The sequence below is a fragment of the Microtus ochrogaster genome, chromosome 24, assembly GCF_000317375.1.
Source record: "Microtus ochrogaster isolate Prairie Vole_2 chromosome 24, MicOch1.0, whole genome shotgun sequence".
Lineage (NCBI taxonomy): Eukaryota > Metazoa > Chordata > Mammalia > Rodentia > Cricetidae > Microtus > Microtus ochrogaster.
Window position 1 is genome coordinate 34,527,846 of NC_022024.1, and position 22,504 is coordinate 34,550,349.

The following is a 22,504-nucleotide window of genomic DNA, read 5'->3' on the forward strand; positions in this document are numbered from 1 at the left end:
TTCTTTTCCTTTCTCTTCTCCCTCCCTCTGTCTGTAGTAAGGTGTTAGTGTTGGAAGTGCATGGTTTTTGGGTGTTTCATGAAGGGAAAAATGAAGAAAGGGCTCAGTTCTGTTGACAAGGGTTCTTGGCCCCCTCGCTGCTGACGGGTGAAAGGAGTTCTAACTCTCCGATCGGTCATAAGCGCTGCATCTCTCTAGAAACTCTCTGCCTCAGGTTGACATTTTAATGGAAACGCAGATTGTTGAAGACTTGGGAAAGACAGGGCTTCTGACTTACTGAGGAGGGGCCCCTAGGAAATGGTCCACCCCGTTTCTCAGGAGCCCAGGTCCTAGGCCTGGAGGAAGAGCCATTGTCTGGGGTGTTGCCTGCACACTGCGTGGTTGGGATACGGTCAGCATCAAACCGTGTGAGAATATGATAGAGAAAAGTTCCTACCATAGTGACACCATTGCCATGGAAATGTCACAGAGCTGCTACAGCAAGCCACTCCCGGGTCTTCGGTGGCACTGTACCACGGTTCTGTAAGAGTGCATCACGTCCCATCAGGTACAGGATGCGACAGCAGACTGTGAGCAGCTGTGTTTCTCGTCTGTATTTATGTCCTCCGGTTTCTATTGTCATTTTAGAATGTATTTCTTCTTACGAGGATGCCCTAATAACTCAGCTGTCAGCCTGGCACACCTGCTAGAGGAAGCCTCAGTTGAGGGTTTGCCTCCTTCCGATTCGCCTGAAAAGCCTGTGGGACATTTCCTTGGTTGCTAATTGATGGCGGAAGCCCAGCTTACTGTGGGCAGTGCCACCCCTGGGCAGCTGGACCTGGGTGGTATAAGAAAGCAGACTGAACCATGAAGAACAGAGACAGTCCTCAGGGTCTGTGTCAGTTCCTGCCTCCAGGTTCCTGTCTCGTGTGCCTGCTCTGTCTTCACCTCCACCAGGAGCTGTAAGCTTTCCTCACCAGGTGGTTTTGGTTCTGGCTTTTATCACAGCAATAGAAAGCCAACCAGGGCAGACGCTTACACTGAAAGTCTTCCGGGTTCTGCTGGGCAGCCTCACCAGGCGGCCTCCGGGAACAACTATCCGGCACCTTCTCAGTGTGTGTGACTTTGTCACCTCATGATACAGTTCTCAGACCACAGCCCTGTTGCTGGGTGACGCGAGACTATGCCACCACACCCAGGACAGCCACACTCACTTCCTTGGGTACTCTGAAGGTGCCTTCTGTAAGGGGCTGCATCTCAGTGAACTTTGACGCCTGTCTTATTTTCTCATGTGCTATGTGAAGTGATTTTGTGTGGTCCGTGATGTTGGGATATGGGCACCCAAATGCTGGGGACAGAAAAGCACGGTGCTCTTGCAGTCCGGGACAGCAGTGGGCTTTCTCTGGCAGGAGCCAGGCTTTCCTGCTTTGCCCCCCCCCCATGTCTTTCCCTCTCTCGGTCGACAAACCTTTGTAGCTATTTTCTGATGAACTCCACTTTCTCTCCCCAGTCATGCGGAGGAATCCCTTCGGGATGGACATCTGCTGCCGGAAGGGCTCGCGAAGTCCGCTGCAGGAACTCTACAACCCCATTCAGGTAGGACCCCGTACCTCTCCGCTGTCGGTGTGCTCTGGGGATCGGGTGTGTCCTCCATCCTGACATCCTGCCTCCTGTGGTTGCCTTCGTGTTTAGCATCCTTAGTCTGAAGTCCAAGATACTCCCCAGCCTGAAACTTTTGGAGCAGCAGTGTGGCACCACAAAGTGGGAAATTCTGTGTCTGACCTTACAGAGTGGGTCCCAGTGACAGTGCAGATGCACGGAGATCCTCTATAATGCTATCCCCGGGCTCTGTGTGTAAGATACTTATGAAATATAAAAGAACCTTGTGTTTAGACTTGGATCCTATCCCAAGGTATCTCACTAGTGTGTACAAATATTCCAGAGATCTCGGGAGGGGGACACAGATCTGAACCATTTCTTGTCTCGAGCATTTTGACAGTGTAACCCAGGAACATTTTAGAAGTTGTAGAAAAAGCGGTTTGGAGACTTGTGGAGGATTTGTGCGGGATGATGGAACTTTTGACCTTCCTGGGGTTTGGGCCTCTGAGCTCACCTAGTCCCGGTAAGTGACTAGTCCTAGTATCTATGGGACTCTGAACTTCAAGAGCCTCCAGGCTTGTGAAGCCCCTTGCTGGCACTCCCAGAAAGACATGATCGTGGATAAACCTGCCACCCACACCCCACATGGGATTACTGAGACCCGGCAATGAACTATATGCCACACTCTCTACAGAAGAGTCTCTGGTTGAGGTGTGGGCGTGAAGTGACTGTCCCGTCTTTCTGGCTCGTTAGTTTAACAAGGTGGCAAGCATGGTGCCAGTGACCTTGAGGAGAATAGGAAGCTGGACTTGGGGGAACTTGCCTTTCATGGGAAGCGAGGGGCAGTCAGGAGGCCTGGTCACCTTGGCAACAGCTACAAGTCACTTAAGGGTGAACGGAGTCTCTTGGGCTGGGCACCCTGAGGGAGTGTCGCCTAGCTAACTGTTTTCTGGAACAGAGAGCTGATGCTTGAGCAGCTAAGCCAATGCTGACGGACTTTAATAATAATAAGTAACTGCCAAGAAATGTGTGTCGGGGGAGCGATGGCCTGGTCGTAACCTCAGGGCTTTGTTCAGCGCTGAATTCTCAGTTCTGTATTTCTGTAGTCCATGCTGCCTGGTGGGAAAAGATGACAAACTCTCGGAGTCATCACAGGGGCCTGAACCCGAGATCTCTGTCCACTCTCCCGCCTACCACCTGTGCTCTGTTCTGGAGGACAAAAAAATGACTAGAGTCCAGGCACCCCTGGTGGCCTCATGGCGTCCAGAGATGCCCCTCTCCCTGCTCCATCCCAGGGCTCCAGGTGTGACTTGGACAGAGCAGACAGGTGATTGCAAGCAGAATGTCTCCTGAGTTGTTCCCTGCTGCCCTCTGCAGAGACTCAACAGGGATTTGATATTTGGGTTTCCTTTGGTGCCCTCAATGACCTGGCCGTCCTAAGTGTCCTAGCCTTTCTACACTGTCATCTTCATGAGGAGATCAAGTCAGGCTTTGGTCACATGGAGGGTTTCTGGCGTGCTGTATTGAAAGCCACCCAGACTACTACTCCATCACGAGCCATCTCTCTCTCTCTCTCTCTCTCTCTCTCTCTCTCTCTCTCTCTCTCTCTCTCTGTCTCTCTCTCACTTGCTTGCTCTCCATACTATGTTGATGAGCTGCACAGGACGCGTGGGCAGAGTCACTTCCACCGTAACCAACCCTCTGGGCAGAAAGGCCGCGCGGGCTGTATCTTGCCTACCGCTTATCTCCAGTGCCCAACACTAGACCTGACTGATATCAGGGGTCCCCGAATATCTGTGACTTTTGAGAGAGCCAAGATCGGGATTTCAGTTCCCACTCCCTGCGTCTCTAGCTGTACCAGCTGGAAGGTGTGAAAGTCCTCACCCAGGTGACAGTTTCCCGTCTGAACAGTTTCCCGTCTGAACCCCACTCTGAAATGCTTGGGAGGACAGCACCGTCTGGGGTTTGTCGCTTCCCTTGACTTCAGAGTCAGACTCGGCGTCACCATGTCCTAGCGATGTAACTTTGGACAGGCTGCAGTACCACTCCGAGACTACGTCCCTCTTTTATAGTACACCAGGACTAATACGAAGTGCTGGTTTTGGGAGGCGGTGACCTGCTGCTGCCTGTCTTCCTGCTCTGGTCACTCCCTGGCCCTCTGCCGTGTGACACGCTGGGCTTAGAGGGTGGTGAGGCTTCTGTGTTGGTTACTTGCACTGCTCCAGGACTGGTGTGCATGACCCTGTATGGCATCTCGACAGACAGTCGGAAGAGGTGACGTCACCCCCCCTCCTCACAGTGGTGCGAGTGTTGTTTTAGTGAGATACATTTAACCTTGACCTAAACCTTAGGGTGGCGGGGAGGTGGCCCTGACCGTCACAGGGGAGGGCATTGGTAGATGACTCTCTGCCCTTCAAGGACGTCCTGAGCACATTGTCTGGGCCTCTCCAGCCCATGCAGGCAAACATTGTTTCAGGAAGATCACCCCAGTTCCTGGGGATGTAGTCTGGGGATTTTTTTTTTTCTGGGTCTAGCTTCCTTTACAAGTGGCAGTTATGCCCATTCCTGCACCAAGTGCTTAAGCAGGGCTTTGTTTTTGGAGAAGCAGCCCTGCTTAGTGGTGGGCTGTGGAACTGAAAGGAGGGGCCGAGCGCTCCAAGGAGCATAAACAGCATCTCCTTCCTGAGTCATCTCTGCTCAACACTGGATTGAGCTCCCCTGCGTTCTCTCATATTTTCCTACCAAAAAGCTGCCGAGCCTGGAATGGCGTAGTCACCAAGGCGAGTGACAAACTCTGTGCTGGCTCCACCCCGAACTGTCCCCAGAAATGCTATTCACGTCTTTGTTTTTGCTGATTGTCTATGTGGGCTTAATCCAGGATGGGTAAAAACAGAGACTGTTTATTTTTTTATGATGAGAAACTTAACTTCTTAGTAACCTTAGACACATGCCCTTGGCCAGAGGCTTTCTGGATTGAGGATTTGTCTCGTTGGATCTGCATGTGAGCTCTGGCCTAGATGGTCCTGCTCCTTTCATGGATAGGGAACTGGAGCTCCTAGCTGTGTATGGAAGGGACTCCACCAGTCTGGTTAGATGGGACACACTGTCACTAGTGACTTGTACTAGTTACTGTCACCATCGATACGCCCTCAGCGGGAGCCACCCTCCCCCAAATAGCTGTACAACCAGCGAGGTTTTCACTGGGTCAGGACCCAAATAAGCCCTGGGACAGTTGGCTCTAATCTGACTTCTGTATCCAGGGTTTTATTTTTAGTACATTGAAAAACCCCAAACCATCCGAAGGACAATTGGTTAAGTAAAAAAAAAAAAAAGAACAACACCAACTTCGCAGTTGATATTCTTAGCAAAATAGCACTGTAGCGTCTTATAATTTTCCTGGTTCGCTGCTGTCTCCCTGGCCCCAAAATAAAACATAATTGCCGATCGGATCAGCTGGCACCGAGTCACCCAAAGTTCAGGAGTTGCCAACCACATGCTCGTGGGCCGAGCCATCTGCGGGCCGCCCCAGCTCAGTGCAGACCCACAGGGCAGAGCACTGCTCTCAGCTGGGCTAGAGGCTGTAATTGTCTCTGAATGCCAGTGAGGGCGAGACAGCTTGTCCTCCTGCCTCCCCACCTCCTGGCCTCTCGTGGGTTCGCGGAAGTCCTTGCAACATTGTTCACGCAGCCCAGCCCTGCCCGGCTGCCACTTTCTTTAGCGTGTGTGCCTACCCTGTCATTAGAGTGTTTCAGGGGGCAGGATGCGTGGCTCAGTGCTGACCATAAGTGTAGAAGCAGCCCAGCTAAGCCTGCACGGGGCATGGCAGATCGCGTGGGTGGCAGGCTTCCGAGGGTTCCTGGATCCTAGTGTTTGGGGATCCGGTAGTGTTCTAGGGGACCTGTTGTAGAGAAAAGAGGATCATGCATTGCTGAGTGTGGCTGAAATCCTGAGGTCTGAGGTCCCACTACCTCTGTTACGGGACGGCCTCTTGGTGTGCTGCAGTGAGCTCCTCCAGGGTAACACAGGATTAGGGTGGAGTGAAGGGAGGGAGGGGAGGAAGGAGTCAGTGTTCACGGAACATGTCATACACATCTGTGACCACTCTAGACATTTTCCAAGCGTGATCTCGCCGTCGTCCTGGTGGGGATGGAACCCAGGGCTCTGCACGTCCTGAACTGCCATTTTCCCTACCACGGAGCCACAGCGCAGCCTGTCACCAAACCTTTACAACCCTCTCCGGGTAAGATCTCTGATAACCCCGTTCTTTCAGAGGGAGGGGTGGAAGTCCTCCTCGCTTCCTGAAGATGGGTGGCATCTTCGGCCATGCTCAGCACATTTTGCTGGTTCCACAGAAGAATAAACAGAGAGAGAAAGGGTCCCAGAAGAGAGATAGCTGGAAAATCTCCCGGCAGAGAACTCTCACAGAGGATGAGGGGAAATGGTGCGGATGAGCACCCTTCCCCCAAGTCCTGTGCACAGTGGGGATGCTACAGAGGAGGTCACCCTCGAGTCAGACCTTTGACAACACATCAGGTGTCAGAAGCCTACAGCCTTGCAAACAAGGACAAACAGTAGGGTGGGGGGGAGGGGTCACGGTCATTCACATTTAGAGGAAGGGAATGGCCTGCAGTCAGGATGCTGCTGGGGCCTGGTTGGAAGGGACAGGAGAAGCCTTCAGTCCCAGGAAGATTAAGTGGTAGTTAAGGTGGGTGGACAGCAGGGGCCCTGGGAAATACTCAAGTCACGAAGCAGCTGTACCTCTGACTCAGCTGCTTCTCTAAAACAGAAGGCTCCCCAACTTTTGGCCTCATCGCCACTGCCTCTAAAGTGACGGTGTTGTGATTCACTGGTGGCTCCCAGCTTCAGCCACCCCTGAGATACAGAGCCCACGCCATTCCCTTAGTGGCTGATTTGATCTGGTCTGGAATTTTGCCAGTGTGTCAATGTGTTCCAGAGCTTCTGGGGCTTTTGTTATGGGCTTCAGAGTTCAGAAGCACAGGGCTGAAGGGCCCTCCAGGTCTTCATTTGCAGACACCTTTGAGTCAAACACAAGCCATTTTTGTGTTCCTGCTTTCGTGATCAAAAGAGACTTCAGACTTCTGATATGAAGACAATGTTTTCCCAAGGGTAGGAGGGTTCTTGCTCCCTGTAGCTCCCCAGAAGTGGTGCCCCAGATAACAGATTGGGACAAGATCCCTCCGAAAGGGATCCCTGAGCTCTCCTGTGAGAAGAAGGGGAGAACGTACAATAAGGCCGTCCACCAATCAGATGAGGTTTCCGGGGATCAGTTGCACCTGCCAAATAATCAACAAGGAGGAAGGCTGTCTGCTTTTGTGGTTGCTGTCTGGGAAGAATGTTGGGGATACTACCTGCCAGGAAAAGCCAGAAAGGGCAGGTCTTGTTCAGCCCTGGCTCTGCCGCATCAATCCCTTCATTGCCAACCACCTGGTCAATGCTGCGCCTGTCTCATTAGCTTCCTTTGACCCAGCAGCTGTCCACCAGCCAGAGAGGGATGGATGTAGTTGTAGTCTGGTTTCTTTCGCAGAGCTGTTACCGATAGTTGGCCGGCAGAATGGCAGCTGGCCGGCCAAGACGAAATAGTACATGAACCCACCCTACCTATACCGTCCTCCTGAGTGCCGCATTCACTATTCATGACGAGTGACATTAGGCCAGCGAGGATCGTCGCAAAGCCAGGCACAGTTGGGCTGCCGTTTTGGGCCGTGGTTAGCAGCTCCATTGTACTCAAGCAGAAAGCTACCCTGGTCAGATTTCCAATCAGGCTAGCACAGGTGGAGACCTGGAGTGAGATGCAATTCAGGTCACAGGAGAGGAGAGGATATTTGAAGTGAGGGCGCCTAACCCAGTCATGTGACCTGGGGCCATTTCGCTTGAAGAGAATCAGAGGAAGGTACCTATCTTACAGGAGGATTGAAGGCATCACCTACCCAAGGCTGAGCGGAGAAACTGCTCATTCAGGAAAGGGCTTGCTTCACACACAGGGGGTCTGTTCTACTCCAGCACTCACACAGAAGGCGGGGCCATCCCAGAACTCAGGGTGCACAGATGGGGATCTCTGGGGCTTGCTGGCTCTGAGGGCACTGTGAAGGTCAAACTTTGTTGGTCAGGGACACAGTTCGTTTTGTTTTATGTCGGATCTGAGGCACTGTGCGAGCTAGACCCCCATTTGCAAGCCCACAGACGCTATCTCCATGTACGGTACAAACATGTCCACTGCACGCAGACCCTAGACAGCAAGCAGACACAGTGACTCCCGTGGTTGTGTCTGCTCCGAGCCCCTTCATAACTCCGTGACTGCCTTAGGAATGGGGGTGTTTGTTAAGTAAGCCCCTCTTCAGGGTGGCGGTGAGCCTTTGAGTTCATGGCTAACTCTGGCTGCCTCTGTAGGCTCGATACGTGGAAATGTGGAGGGGGATTGTGGGAACTAAGGGGGTTCCTCCAGGGGAGTCTGTGTGAACAGATTCTGATGCATTTCAGTGGGAGAAGAAGCATCGGGGTGACAGAAGTGACCTCAGCAATCGCCGAACAGTAACACAGCTGGACAAGCCGCCATTTACCGAAAGTTATTTCCTGAATTACCCTCAATTAGGGGCAGCCTCTTCACAATTTGATCTTTCTGTAAATTACACAACTCAGGCTGCTTTGCGGCCAATTGGAATTTGACCTTGTCCGGCGACGAGAGCGTGCCAGAGCCTGGCTTGCTGTCAAGCTTTATGGATGCTGCTGTGGGGAGGAGGGGAGGGGTCTTGTCCGTCCCCCCTCCCCCATATACATACTGATCACTGTAGATCTCAGGCAGAGGGCTGAACATTTTCAGCACTGGAGACCTTGCCTATAAAACAGGAATACAAAATGCAAAGGTTTTAGCTTTTTCAGAATTACATTTGAAAATATATAGCGGTCTAGGCTCTAGGCGCGCAACAGACAAGCCTGGCTGAGTTGTTGTTGCTACTGATTGTTGTTTTATTGTTGTTGTTAACGCAGAGGAGCCCTCCTCTGGGAAGCACTCCTCTGGGGAGCACTCCTCTGGGGAGCACTCCCTGCTTCTCTTCCTCTGGGAATTTCTGGTAGCCACTGACAGGTAAAACATGAACAGGTGAAATAAATTTTAATAAGGTATTTGATCCAACCCAATGCATTCAAAATATGATATTTCTATGTGTCATTGTTTTTTTTTTTATTTAAACCACTAAGGTATCATTAGTGGTTTATCATTTTCATATACCGTCTGGAGTACAGGATTGTGTTTGACCCCAAAAGCATGTCTTTATTTGGCCTCTGGCTACCATATTGGATGGTGTGGCCCTTAAAATGGCCCTCACTATCAGTGCTTAACTACAGGTGTGTCCTTGGTTCCATTCATGCTGGCTTCTTTAGGTGAGAAGCCCTTTAGCGGGTAGGGACCGTGTCTCGTGAGTCTGGGGGACCGGGCTGGTTTCCTAGCCAGTCATAGGCAGGGACTGGCCAGGCATGTATTGTATTAGTTTCCTTTCTCATTTATTCGAACTAATGATTTACGACACCGCCTATCACGGCAGGGAAGGCCTGGCAAGTGGAGTGGCCACTGGCTTATCATACCAGGGTGTCAGACAGAAAATACCCTCAAGACCCACCATCCAGCAAACCAGTCTCTTCCAGCTAGGTCCCACCTCCTAAAACTTCCAAAGACCACCCCCCCCCCCGTGGTGCCACCAGCTGGGGACCAAGTGCTCCAACACGGGGGTCTGTTGGGTACACTTCACGGTCAAAACCTACCATGAGGTGCAGAGGCTGTGAACTCAGCCACTTTCTCCTGGACCCTGCGAGCTCAGTGCTGGGCCGACTTCACTCCCCAGAGCCAGAAACAGCCAGACTTCACCACAGACGGGTTCCTAGGTATCTTAGTTACGGTTACCGTTGCTGTGATCAGACTCCATAACCAATGAAACTTGGGGAGGAAACGGTTTATTCAACTTACACTTCCACACCACAGTTTGTCATCAACGGAAGTCAGGACAGGAACTCAAACAAGGCAGGAACCTGGAAGGTGAAGCAAGGCCATGGAGGAGTGCTGCTCACTGGCTTGCTCCTCCTGGCTTGCTCAGCCTGCGTTTTTACAGAACCCAGGACCACCAGCCAGGGATGGAGCCACCTACATTGGGCTGGGCCCTTCCCGAATGAATCACTAATTAAGAAAAAGCCCTGCAGGCTTGCTGCAGCCAGAACTTAGAGACGCATTTTCTCAGCTGGGGCTCCCTCCTCTCTGATGACTCTAGCTTGGGTCAAGTTGGCAAAACACAAGCCAGCACAGGGAAGTTCAGGGAAGAAGACTTTCTCCTTTGCTCCAGGCCCGTGCCTCTGCATCCCATCCCCCTCACAGGCTTCCTAAGAACCTAAGTGCAAGTACCCAGAGTATGTCAGCCCTCCCTCTCCCCATCCGGCCACCCACCTCATCCTACAGTGTGTCAGCTTTCCAACAGCACAGGGTAAATGAAGGAGCCCTAAGTCGTGAGTTCAGAGTCTATGCCTTCCACAAACTGGCAGGGCCACCTTCGGGAAGAAATCCAATATCTTGGGGGTTTGATTCCCCCATCTGGAAAGTGGGAGTGGCATACTTAACCTCACTAACTACAACATAACAACAGTTAAGACTTGGGGTCCTTAGAGTCAGGATCCTCAGGGTCAAATCCGTACTCACTGGTAAGAGAATTTGGAGTATTCTCCTATTCTCTCTGTGCCCCAGTTTCTTAATCTGTAAAATGGGGAATACTGTCAGTTTCTAGGTCTTTGGGTTCCAAAATGAAATGTGCTGACCTATTTGAAGTGTCCAAACGACGACATGACACCCACGTATTGCAACCAGTGGGTTTTTTTTTTCCTTACTATTTCAAGTCTTAAGTCTTTCTCATGGGGTTCTTAGAATACGTCTGGTCCCAGTGGGTGGGTTCAGGGAAATGGGAGCAGGGTATCCTGTGCCTGTAACTACCGTCCCCTTCCCGGCCTGGCCACCTCTCCCACAGACTCACACAGGCACTTAGAGCCAGGCGGAACACTCCCAATCCAAGACTGTGTGTGCTGAGGCTGGAGACCATGTCTGACTCAGGAAGCTGGCACTTCTGTGGCTTTGGAACTTCATTTTTATTTCTTTAAAAAAAAAAAAGAATAAAGATGCTAGGCAGCTGTTTTTAGATGTTCCTTTTTGAGCATTCCCTGCCCAGACATAGTAACCATGTGTAAATTTCCCCTCTATTCATGCTCCTTGCCCGTGGATCTCGGTGGAGACGGTTTGGCAGCCATCTTTCATCCGCTTGCCAGAGCTCCACCAAGTACTGGTGTTCAAAGAGGAGTGTGGCTGGTTCCGGCTTCTGATTACCAGAGGCCTAAGCCAGTGAGAGCAAGCACAAGCAGGCTCTCAGCAGGGCAGGCCTCGAGCTACCCATTCAGAGAGGGTCGGTGGTGATGGTGGCGGTGGCGCTAATCAGCCCTGGCCTCGCTGGGTTTCTATTGGCGGAAGTGCTGGCTCCAGATCCAGGCACAGATGCCAGCTGGGGGAACAGAGGACAAGGTTAACCCACCTTGAAAACACACAGAGCCTTGGGTTTAGTTCCCAGCACAGAATCCACCATAGCATAGTGGTGCAGACTTGGACAAATACCAGCACTTGGAAGGTGAAAGCAAAGATCCAGAAATTCAAAGTTATCGAATTTAAGGCCAGCCTAGGCTAGATGAGACCCTATGTCAAAATCAGTCAGTCAGGCTGAAGAGATGGCTCAGTGGTGAAGGGCGCTGGCTGCTCTTCCAGAGGACCCTGGTTTAATTCCCAGTATCCACATGGTAGCTCAAGGCTGTCTGTAACTCCAGTCTTGAAGACACCCTCACACAGATATACATTCAGACAAAACACCAATGTACATAAAAAATAAATTAATTAAAAACAAACAGGGTTGGAGATGGCTTGGTCAGTGTCTCCTGCACGAGCCTGGGGCAACTGAGTTCACATCCCCAGCGCACATATTTCAGAGAAAATTAAAAAAACTGGTGTTTGGGGTGGTGTCCTGCACTGTAACGCCAACTCTGGGGAGGCAGGCCCAGGAGGGTCCCTGGAACTCACTGGCCAGCAGTCTTACAGAATCCGTGGGCTTTAGGTTCAGCGAGTGTACTGTTTCAAAGTGAATAAGTAAGTCAACAAATAAATAGTAAGGTAGAGACTACCAGGAGAAGGTTCCCGATAGCAACCACCGGCCTCCGAATGCACACGCAAATATGCTCGCGCACACCCCAACACACGTGTGCGCGCACACACATGAAATGTACACAGATGACATAAATCAAGCAGAAAGTCCATTTGTTCCCCAGGAGGAAGAGTTGGAAAAACACAGGCCGACGGTGTTTGCCAATGGAGCATTCTGGTTTCTCTTTTTCAACCAGAAAGACTGGCGAGAAGAAACACTGTCCAGCCACTGAGTAGGGGCAGACATGAACTGGAGAAAACCCGTCTCACGACTGTGCGAGCCCAGCCTGTGTACCCAGCCGGCAGCTGAGCACTTCTGTGATTGACGTTCCCAAGGACCTATATTCCAGGACATGCTGATTTGTAGGGAGGTTCCTTGCTGGAATGATGGTTTGAAAATGAGGAGGCTTGAAGTCTGTCTCAAGGCTCGTCCTTCAAAGGCATAGACTAGCATGCCATTCCACCGTACCCCCTATGTCCTCCGTCTCCTGCTCACCACGATTGGGATTCACATCCCCCAATGGTACATCTCGGTTCAGAAAGCCAGTTGCATCTCTGTGAGTTTTCTTTCATGTGACAGCATAGATGAGCTGGTCTCTGGGAAGCAGGGCTCCTTTAAAGGAGCTGGGGAGTTCACATGCAGCTGACATCCAATTATTCCTTGTCATGGGGGAAGCAGACTGAACGAGAAGCTGAGATCTCAGATAGGCTCCTAGCCGGCTCCTCGGTGAGTGGCCCTCCTTCCCGCATACCCTCAGCACGCCAAGGCACGGGCTGGCTCATTGCTGTTCTCGGAGCACTGCAGTCAGCGAGCTGCCCACCGTTTTCTTAATGAGGACCAGCCCGAGAAACAGAAAGCCTTTGTTTGTCTACTGCCCTACGGATTCATTCATTCATTTTACTGCCCGTAATAAAGTGTCATTTTTTTTTTCTTGAGCAAGAAAATAGTTGTTTGAGTTCTGAGGAAGCAGCATATGCCAGTGCGATTTTCATTTTGCTAATAGTTAAGAGGAAGGGGCTGTTAATGGGTAGACCGCTGGCCTAGTGTGCACCAAGCTTTGAGTTTGCACCTAGTATGCACCCGACACTACATGTAAAATGGGGCACACTGTGATGCAAACCTGTAAGCCCGGCACTTGGGAGGTGGCGGCTGCAGAACGAGTTCAGGGTCATCCTTGGCTACATGGTTTGCTTGAGGTAGCCTGGGCTACTTGAGATCCTACTTCAGAGTAAATAAACCAAGCACACGCACGTACGCACACGCATACACGCGCACACACACACACACGCACATTACAGAAATTCAAGCTTTGGTTTTCTTGGAGTCAGAGCAGGCACTAGATGAGCGGAGGAGTTATCCGTGAGATCTCTCTCCAGGATCTGGTGATGTAACTCAATCAGAGAGGAAGGCAGGATTAGCATCGTGGAACGATAAGGCCTTGCCAGAAGCAGCACTGGCACATCGCAGCCATTTTGTCATCCCATTGACGTGCAGGCGTGGTCTCCTGTACCTCAGGAAACCCCGGCTCTTCCGGGACCGCCTTCCAGGACCCCCTTCCATTTTAACATCCTTGTCCAGATCCAGCACAAACTTTGGAAAGCTCCGTCACATCTGACCTCACAGTTTCCACTTGTGTGTGAGACCACGGCACCGAGGCTCCGGCAAAGGATCTTGGGAACAGTAAAAGCCGTGATGGCATTCGGGAATGCTGGGCTGCTAAAGCCATTTGCGGGGGGAATGGGAGGCAGGTAGTGCCCCTCTGTGGTGCTGCCTTGACCTCGACTCCGGCCATTAGAACCTGTAGTTGCTGACTTCCTATGCTGTGGCGGGCAGGATGCTCTTCCCAAATCACGGGAGTCTACTGCCTTATGTGACAGAGGGGACCGTGCAGCCACAGTAAAGAGTTTTAAGGTCAGATTGTCTGGACTCTCTCGGGAGAGTCACTGTGTATCATAAGCCATCAGACAGAGGCAAGGCTGCTGCAGAAAGACAGACAGACTGACTGACTGACTGACTGACTGACTGACTGACTGACTGACTAGGCTGGGATTGCAACTCATTCGGTACAGATGCTTTAAAGCCTGAATTTGATCCCTAGCGTCCTGGAAAAGGAGCAATGCCTATAATCCCAGCGCTCTGGGGGAGGATCAGGAGTTCAAGGTCATCCTCCGCCACACACCGAGTGTGAGGCCAGCCAGTGCTATCTGAGATCCTGCCTCAAAATTAAGTAAGAAAGTAAGTAAATGCAGGAAAAGGCAGAGTGGATTTTTCCTGAGTGCCTAACAGAGCAGCCTATATTGCCTGTGCCTTAACTTTAGGACTTTGGCCACCAGAACCCCACAGGAGTCAATCATAGTGTCTTAAACTACTGAGTTTGGAGTGGCCAACTGCAGCAGCAGTAGAACCCTAATATGCCCACATACCTTTGTAGTAGGAACTAAAGGGCACTTCCCTGCATGTAAGGTTCAAAGGAAGTCTGGGGGGGGGGCTGCAGGCCTGTGATCTCAGATGAGCAGAATCCCCCACCCCATTGAGTCTAGAAAATGGGACCGCAGATGCCTTCAGGTGTGTGAATAGGTTTATGTCCCAAAGCTCCCTCCAGAGAGCTAACTTCTGGGTGGAAACAGCAAGTCAGAGGCTGTCTATCCTGCTGACCACAGAGGGAATCCTCCTGTCTCCGTCAGAGAGGACTGTGAGGTTCTGGGAAAAGGCATAGCAATGCCAAGGGTAGTCCTTGCCCCACAGGTGACCCGCCCACTGGCTCCTCACCACTTACGCATCTCCAGGGAACAGCCCGGAGGAGACAGATGGAGCACCTGTGGTGTCTGCCAGAACAGACCTGAGATTCCAGTGTACTCGCTCCTCTGTAGATAGGTCCTGCAGATGGGGGTACCACCACTGCAAGCACGGGGTGGGGGCGGGGGACAGTGACAGACGGGGGGGGGGAGAGGGAGGGAGACAGACACAGAGAGAGGCAGCGATGGAGAGGGAGAGAGGGGGAAAAGAGATAGAGAAAGAGAGAGAGAGAGAGAGAGAGAGAGAGAGAGAGAGAGAGAGAACAAACCCTGTGGCAATCCCCAGTAAGATTTGTTAAGACTTGTTTTATCACAGTGTTGTAGCATCCTGGGGCTCCACAGAGTATTGACAAGGCCAGCCCCACTGGGATGCAGTTCCGTGAGGGCGGCAGGTGCATGCCATGGTTTGGTTATGGTGCATCCCTGTGTGGTCTACAGTGATGGGAGCTGGCGCTCTAAGAGAAAGCTGGGACTCTAAAACTAACGGTGCCCTCTCCCGAAGTTGTAAGCCGTGGGTAGCTGCTGGCAAACTGTAGAGTGCTGTGCCCGATCTGGTTAGTGGCGTTTTTCTGTCTATTCTAGACCTAGTCAGAGCCTGTGTGTCTATGGATAAAGTACTGGACACCGGTTGGTCGGTCCTGCCGCCGGGGTTGAAAAGTGAAGTCAGGGAGGGTTGCTTAATTTTGGTCCTGCTCAACTTCTGGGATGAAGAGATTGGCCTCTGTCCGCTCCCCTCTGCTGCTGCCGTGAGATGCGGCTCAGTCCACGGCGCCTCAATTCTCCAAGTCCGTCTCCATTCTGAAAATGGCAAACAAGCAGGAAGACTGATGAGCGAGGGCCCCGGAGAGCGTAGGACATTTGCTCGCTGTGGTTGGAAGCTGGGCCCTGCCTACGGAAGACGGTGGGAAACGGGCTGCCAGGCAGGGTGGCAGAGAGCTGGCGAGGAAAGCCTTGAAACAGAGCGGCCCTGCGTCTCATTAACATGCGCTGTGTTCTAGCGCAACTACTGGGGAATTGTTGGAGCAATTACATTCAAACCTCAATTTTGAAGCTTGAAAGGGGGGGTCAGCGCATAATTGGCAGGAGGAGAAAAGGAAAGAGATGGCCTGGAACAATAGGTATTTAAGTGGCTGTCACTGCCAGGGAGCCTGAGATCCAGGGGCCAGACCCCCTTCTCAGATCCCGAGGAGGTCAAGCGTGGGTGGTCTCTGAATCCCACATGGGCCTTCTGGGTGCTGCCTTTGGGCGTTCTCGGGATCAAAGGGACTCGGGAGAAAGCTGTATGATACTCGGGACCTCTCTGTTGAACGGAACGCGTGAGGCAATTGGTGCCTGTCACCTCTTTACCTGATGGACGCATGAAAGGAAGGAGGGAATAAATGAATGGGTTACGGCAGGAACGCGTATCAAACAAAGGTATTGATTGTGCCTTCTCGTATGATGCGTGTGAGAACTGGGCAGGCAGAGCCTGGCTGCAGACCTCAGTCCCCTTGAGATGAAGTTCCCGTGGCGTTTTCAGGTACGTCGTTCAGCTTTGACTGCCCTGACTAGATGCCGCAGGCTGGCTGGGCGGCATCCACAGGGGACCTGCTTCCGCCTGCTTCTGGAAGCTGAAAGGCTGAACACCAGGTCTGGTTTCCCACGAGGATTTCGTCCAGCTGTGTCCTCCTGGCCTTTCCAGTGTGGTAGCACAAATCTGGTGTCCCTTCTAGACTTAGCACAGCCGGCCAGGGACTGGCCTTTGTGACTCCGCCTATCTTAATCAGACCTTTAAAAGCCCCACCTCTGGGGCTGGAGCAAGGGCTCATTGGGCAAAGCGCTTGGTGTGTAAGGAAGACCAGAGTTTCCCCAACACGTGAAAACCAGCGATGGCGGTGCCCACCTGTAAACCCAGCTTCGGGGAGAGCTGGAGACAGGACAATCCCTTGAGCTCACTGACTAGCTCGCCTAGTCAAATCCGCGAGCTCTAGGTTTAGTGGGAGACCCCATTTCAAAAGAAAAAAAAAAACTTTTGGAAAACAACAGAGCATGAGATCTGACCCTGGTGCACACATGTGTGAGCACACCACACACACACACACACACACACACACACACACACACACACACACACACACACACACACTGGAAGAGAGGGTGCTGCTTACGCCCCAACAACAGACAGATCAAAGTTAGATTTTAAAGTCCGCCTTTCTGGCCTTGTCCCTAAGCATCTGTATGAATTCCACTGAATCCACAAATATGACCTTCCCTTAGATGAGAAACCAGAGGGGCCAGGGTTCCAGAGCAAAGATGAATATGCCTAACAATGTATAAGATGTCCTGACCACGCCCTCGGGGCCCCCAGGGCCCTCGTGGGTCTCTCCTGGTAGATAACAGGCAACTCACTCCTGTTGGTTAGTTTTTCTAAGAAAGTCCGGTTCCTGAACCGTCTTCCGGAGGACTCTTCAGCGGATGCCATGGGAACCCAAGTCTGTGGCCAGCGCAGCACTGTGGGATCTCATTTATTTTTCCATCGTCCTTCCCTTCCCATCTCCAAATCCTGCCCCGAAGACAGTGAAAATCTCATTAGCTTGTCCTCCGTGCGTTCAGAATATAGCATTCCCTCCGTGTTCCACTGCAGAGGGACCAGGGATGTGAGGTGACTAGTGAGAATGTAATCAGGGAATGTGGCAGAGCTGGAGGCACCCAGAGCTGGCCAACCCTCTCCCCAGCGAGGGCCTGCGATTCCCTTAAACACACACATCACATGGCAGAGCCTTGACCCTCCGTAAGGACATTGGCTGAACACACGACGCCCTGTTTGTTTGTGAGACAGTCTCTTTCTTAGGGTCTCTTCTACTGTGAGGGCTTAAAGTATGAAAAAATGCTTTTTTTTTTTTTTTTTAGAAATATCCTGCATTTCAGGTTTCCCACTAATTATGACTGGCTTTCTCCCAAGCTAGCTGGAGCTATTTTGGGGAAAGATTTATAATGATTTTAATAAGAAAAAGCTCTCTCGGAGCCTCGTAAAACTTTCTGTGCAGCCCCACCTAACAGCATCCCCTCTTACAATTATGTCACTAAAAACTTCCTTCTCAAAGAGCGGGACCTTTGTCTATTCATGTGACCCGTAAAAGAGGCATTCATGGAACCTCTGGGCGCCAGGCAAGCTGAGGCTTTATAGGGTCAGGCAGAGCAGGGATGGGAAGGAGTCCCTTTGGCTGGGGGAGCAGGTTCCTTGCTGGTTTCACTGGGCTGCATCTCTGGGGTCTGTGGATACAGGCTGGCCTTTCGGGGAGAATCCCCAGGCCATGCACCACCTACAGCCGCACAGTGGGACTTGGTTCTCAGGAGTAAGCCCGTGCGTGAGTGCATGTGTGCGTGCGTGCGTGCAGAGGCCAGATGAGGATGTCAGGTGCCCTCCTCTGCACCTCTGTACCTTGTCCGCATGAAACAGGGTTTCTCCCTGAGCCTGGAGCTAGGCTGGCGGTAGGCCAGCAAGCACCGGTGTGACCCTCCTGCCTCAGCCCTTTGTTCCCAAGAACAGGGGTGGCAGGTGTACATGACCACACCCGGATTTCCTTTTTTACTCCGAGAACTTCATACATGTTTGCAATGAAGTCACATCATGCCACTCTCCCAGTCTTCCCAAATATGTCTACCTCTTCCTCTTCTTTCTTAAGTTCATGCACGGATGTGGGGCCATACAGCCAAGTATGGGCGGCTTAGCGTTGGCCACACCCCCGAAGAGTGATTCGCCCATAGTAGTAGCCATGACTACCAGTAGCTCCCTAGTTAGGGGTGGAGCCTAGTGATTGCCTCTGCACTCGGCACTCTGCGCTCAGAACGTGACGCGGCTGCTGTGTTATGCCTCTGGCTGTTTAATGCCTCTCTGAAGAAGGTTAGGGCAGATCCCCAGAGACGTGTTGCTGATGGAGACGACAGGGTCGGCATTGGTGGCCTTGGCAGCCATGGTGGTGGCGGTAGCCTTACCGTGCCCAGCTTTACTCCTGCATTAGGTCTTCCCAGCCCAGCAAGGCGGACGTTCCCTGTTCTGATTTGAACCAGATCTGACCACCGCAGGCTCTGATACTGAGTGCTTGGTTCCCAGCTGGTGTTTGGGGACCCTTGTGAGATGGGGAGAGTAGACAGCCGGAGGCAGACCTGTGAAGATTCTGCCTGGATCCTGGCCATCATGAGGTGGAGAATCTCCCTGCCACATGCTCCCACCAGTATGAGGTCTGCCCAGGGGATGGACCCAGGACCTCTGACTGGATCCTTTGAGAACATGAACCAAAAGAAATCCTTCCTGCTTTTAAGTTGTGTGTGCCATGTGTTCAGTCACAGGAGGAGAAGCCAACTGATGAATTCCAGTAGGCAGCTGAGAATGGCGAAGTTCAGAGAGGTTAAGAACCTGCCTTGAGTCACACAGCCTTCCTGAACAGTCACAGGTCATGACCCTCAGCCACTTAAGCCCATAGCTCCTTGTCTGCCTCCAATCACACGTGCTAAATGATGATCTACGGGGTTCTTAGGTGGCACAGGACGCGCGTGACAATGTCTTGGGACTTCAGCACTCATTGAAAAACTGGAGTCTGGGGGAGGCCCTTACATCTGTGATCTCAGGCTTGGGAGGCCGAAGCAGGAGGGACCATAGGTTATAAGGCTAGCCTGGGCAACTTAGTGAGACCCTAACTCAAAAATAAAAGATAAAAGTGGGGGGCTAAGGGGATAGAGCGGAGATAGGCTGTCTAGCATTCCCACGGCCCTGGGAGGAAGGGAAGGAGGAAAGGAGGAAGGGGATTTAACTGTTGATACAGAGAGTCCCAGTGAGGGATTGTCTAGGTCGGGTTGGCCTGTGGGCGTGCTGTCTCTGAGGGCTAGATTGATGACGTTTGTTAGCTAAGGTAGGAAGACTCGTCCGCTGTGGGAGGCACCATTCCCTAGGAAGCAGAGAGAGAGAGAGAGAGAGCCAGCCCGGTGCTGGCACGCGTGCTCACTGCTCTCTGCTCTCAACTGTGGCTGTGGAGTAACCGACTTCTGACACCTCAACCCCTCCACAGTGACAGACCATAGCCTGGAAGCGTGGGCCTGATAAAGCCTTTCTCCCTTAAGTTGCCTTTGTGAGGGCTTTTATCACGGCACCAGGACCCAAAACTAAGACAGAAGGTGCGGGAAGTCAGGAGACAGGAGGCTTCCGTTGACCTCCTCCGTTCAGCCTCCTCATCTCCAGTTACCTCACGCTGACACCCACAGCCCCCAGCAGCCACTCACACCCAGGAAAAGAAAAGGGCAAAGTTATCTATTCTCGGCTGTCAGGCACAACACAAGCTATCAAGGCTCCCCGGGTCTGAAGCGCTTCCAGCTCGCTTCTCAGAAGGCAGGGATTTTGACTCCGGGCCATGGATGCTCCGTGAAGCATGCTTCTGTTGTCCAGGGTAACAGAGCCTTGGCTTTCTCTTCCCTCACTCTTCAGCCTCTTTCTGGGTCCGTCTTTCCCTCCCAGCCCCGGGCCTTTGCACCCAGCCTCACCTCTCGTCAGCGGATCCCAGCAGGCTCAGGTCTAGTATTCTTTTTATCTCTGTTTCATGTACTCTTCCACACTGGAGGCCCTCACACCACCCACCTGTGTGCCTGGTATGGTCTAGGAATGCCACTGGAGCCGGATGGGTAGGCAGGCTGGCAACTTGGAACCCCAAGTTTTGTGACTGAGCCCTCCGGCCTTTCTTTTTTAAGATCTGACCTGCAAGGCACAGGCTGAGGGACTCTCTGCAGTCAGGCTACCCAGGTATGTCCCAGCCCAGACCTCGGGAGCCACATTTGTCTCTGTGAAACAGACAACAACCTGGCTATTCCCAGACTCCAGAATTTTTATTTCCCTAGTTTTCATGAGCAGCGTTATGGTGAGAAGGTGGCTGGTCTCCATCAGGGGTCCTGCTGATACTGGGTCCCCAGTGACACTGCAGTCTTTCTGAGTATATCAGTACCATTTCCTGGGGAGTTCCAACTCTTGGGGGACCATGTTAGTCCCTGAGAATGTCAGTTGCTAGGAGACCCCCTCTCACGCGGGCTCTGATCCTGCTTCCTGCCACCAGCTGAAACAGGGCACAAGCCTGCCCAGAAGCCAGGCAAATCTCATATTTCCCGTCTCCAAGATGATGAACTAAGCTAACCCTTTATAACTCCCCCAATCTCAGGCATTCTCTTACAGTATCAAAAAGTGCACCAGGGCAGGGCAAGGGCGATCTTAGTGTGTGTCTCAGGGTCCTGTAGTCTGCTCACAGTCTCAGTGGGCCAGGCCACGTAGGGCGCCACCTCCTCTGAACTGTGGAATCTTCCAACCCCACGTGGCTGTTGGTAGAGTCGTTTCTTCCTAGTGGTAGAACTCACAGCAGCAAGCTGCTTCGGTCCCAGGGCTCTCCCCTCTCTGAGCCCTGAGGAGTCCAGAGCTCATGAAGGATTGTTGCCTCATTAGCCTGGGCCACTTAGGACACACCTGTTTCCTGATTAGCATGAATCGTCACGGAATGATTTCACTTTTCAGGAGCTGGGTCACAAATAGCAAACACAGTGATAGCCCTTTCTATCTCAGCCTCCAGGGTGGCGGGCACAGGGAAGGAACCCCAGGGCTCCACTTAGGATTCTCGCTGTGTGGCCTAGGGTGAGTTGTTTCACCTCTCTGTGTCCTGCTGCAGGGGTTTGTCGTGAGGATTAAACGGGTTGGTTCACGAGATGTTCCTCAAGCAGCTCCTGGTAGGGGGAGTGCAGGTGGTACACCAGCCATTGTGTACAGGCGGTAATTTCTGAGGCAGCCCGGCCCCCGTGCCTGGATCCCGGAAATGGATCCACCAGCTGGAAAGTGGGATCCGAAGACGTGGGGAGGGGAGCGGCCGAGTCTTGAGGAGTCTGGTCACCTGGGTATCGTGAAGACATGGGGAGGGGAGCGGCCAAGTCTTGAGGAGTCTGGGCACCTGGGTATCGTGAACGAGCCTGAGCTTCACCAGTGTCAGTGCTAATGGAGTGTGGTGTGGAATTACCCACTAGCACTGTGGATAAGGGGGGGGTGCCCCGCTTCAGTTCTGGCCATTGAGATACCTCAGAGCAGACAATGACTTGTCTTGGTGGATGGATTAGAAGTCTTCTGTCAGGGATTATAATCGAGATGGGGGGGCCTCAGCAGGGGCTGCAAATGTAGCTCCCTTGGTGGAGTGCTCCCTTGGTAGAGTGCTCCGTTGGTGGAGTGCTCCATTGGTGGAGTGCTCAGCCGATAGAGTGCTCCCTTGGTAGAGTGCTCCCTTGGTAGAGTGCTCCGTTGTTGGAGTGCTCTGTTGGTGGAGTGCTCCGTTGGTGGAGTGCTCTGTTGGTGGAGTACTCAGTTGATAGAGTGCTCCCTTGGTAGAGTGCTCAGTTGGTAGAGTGCTCCGTTGGTGGAGTGCTCTGTTGATAGAGTGCTCCTTTGGTGGAGTGCTCCTTTGTTGGAGTGCTCAGTTGGTAGAGTGCTCCCTTGGTAGAGTGCTCCCTTGGTAGAGCGCTTTGCTAGCACACACATGAAATCCTGGGTTCGGTCCCCAACGCTATATGAAACAGATGGTGGCCATGCCTCTGAGTCCCAGTACTTGGGAGGTGAAGGCAGGAGGACCAGAAATTCTCTTCCTCCTTTGCTATACAGTGAGCTTGCAGCTAGCCTGGGCTGTGTGAGACCCTGCCCTTTAAAATAACAATTAGTATTATCTGGAACAGACAGAGTGAGCTGGATGTCTCTCACTTGCCGTCTGCTTGTGGGGATGTTCCGGGGAGTTCCCGGGTTCTGCCGGGTTCCAGGGAGTCTAGCACGGGACATCTCCGAGGCCCCCAGGGATACGAACTGCTCATCTCTGCGCCACAGTCAAAGGGGCAGCCTAGGAGCTGACCCCAGAG

General features: G+C 52.4%; 1 protein-coding gene across 2 annotated transcripts in view; it reads left to right on the forward strand.

Moving 5' to 3' along the window:
- Positions 1–22,504, forward strand: part of Chst11 (carbohydrate sulfotransferase 11) — a 187,931-nt gene that overhangs the window by 91,593 nt on the left and 73,834 nt on the right. For both annotated transcript variants that reach the window (XM_005358232.2, XM_005358233.3), the window contains exon 2: positions 1,490–1,575. In XM_005358232.2, coding sequence (XP_005358289.1) covers positions 1,490–1,575 — 86 coding nt within the window. The remainder of the gene's footprint in view (positions 1–1,489; positions 1,576–22,504) is intronic.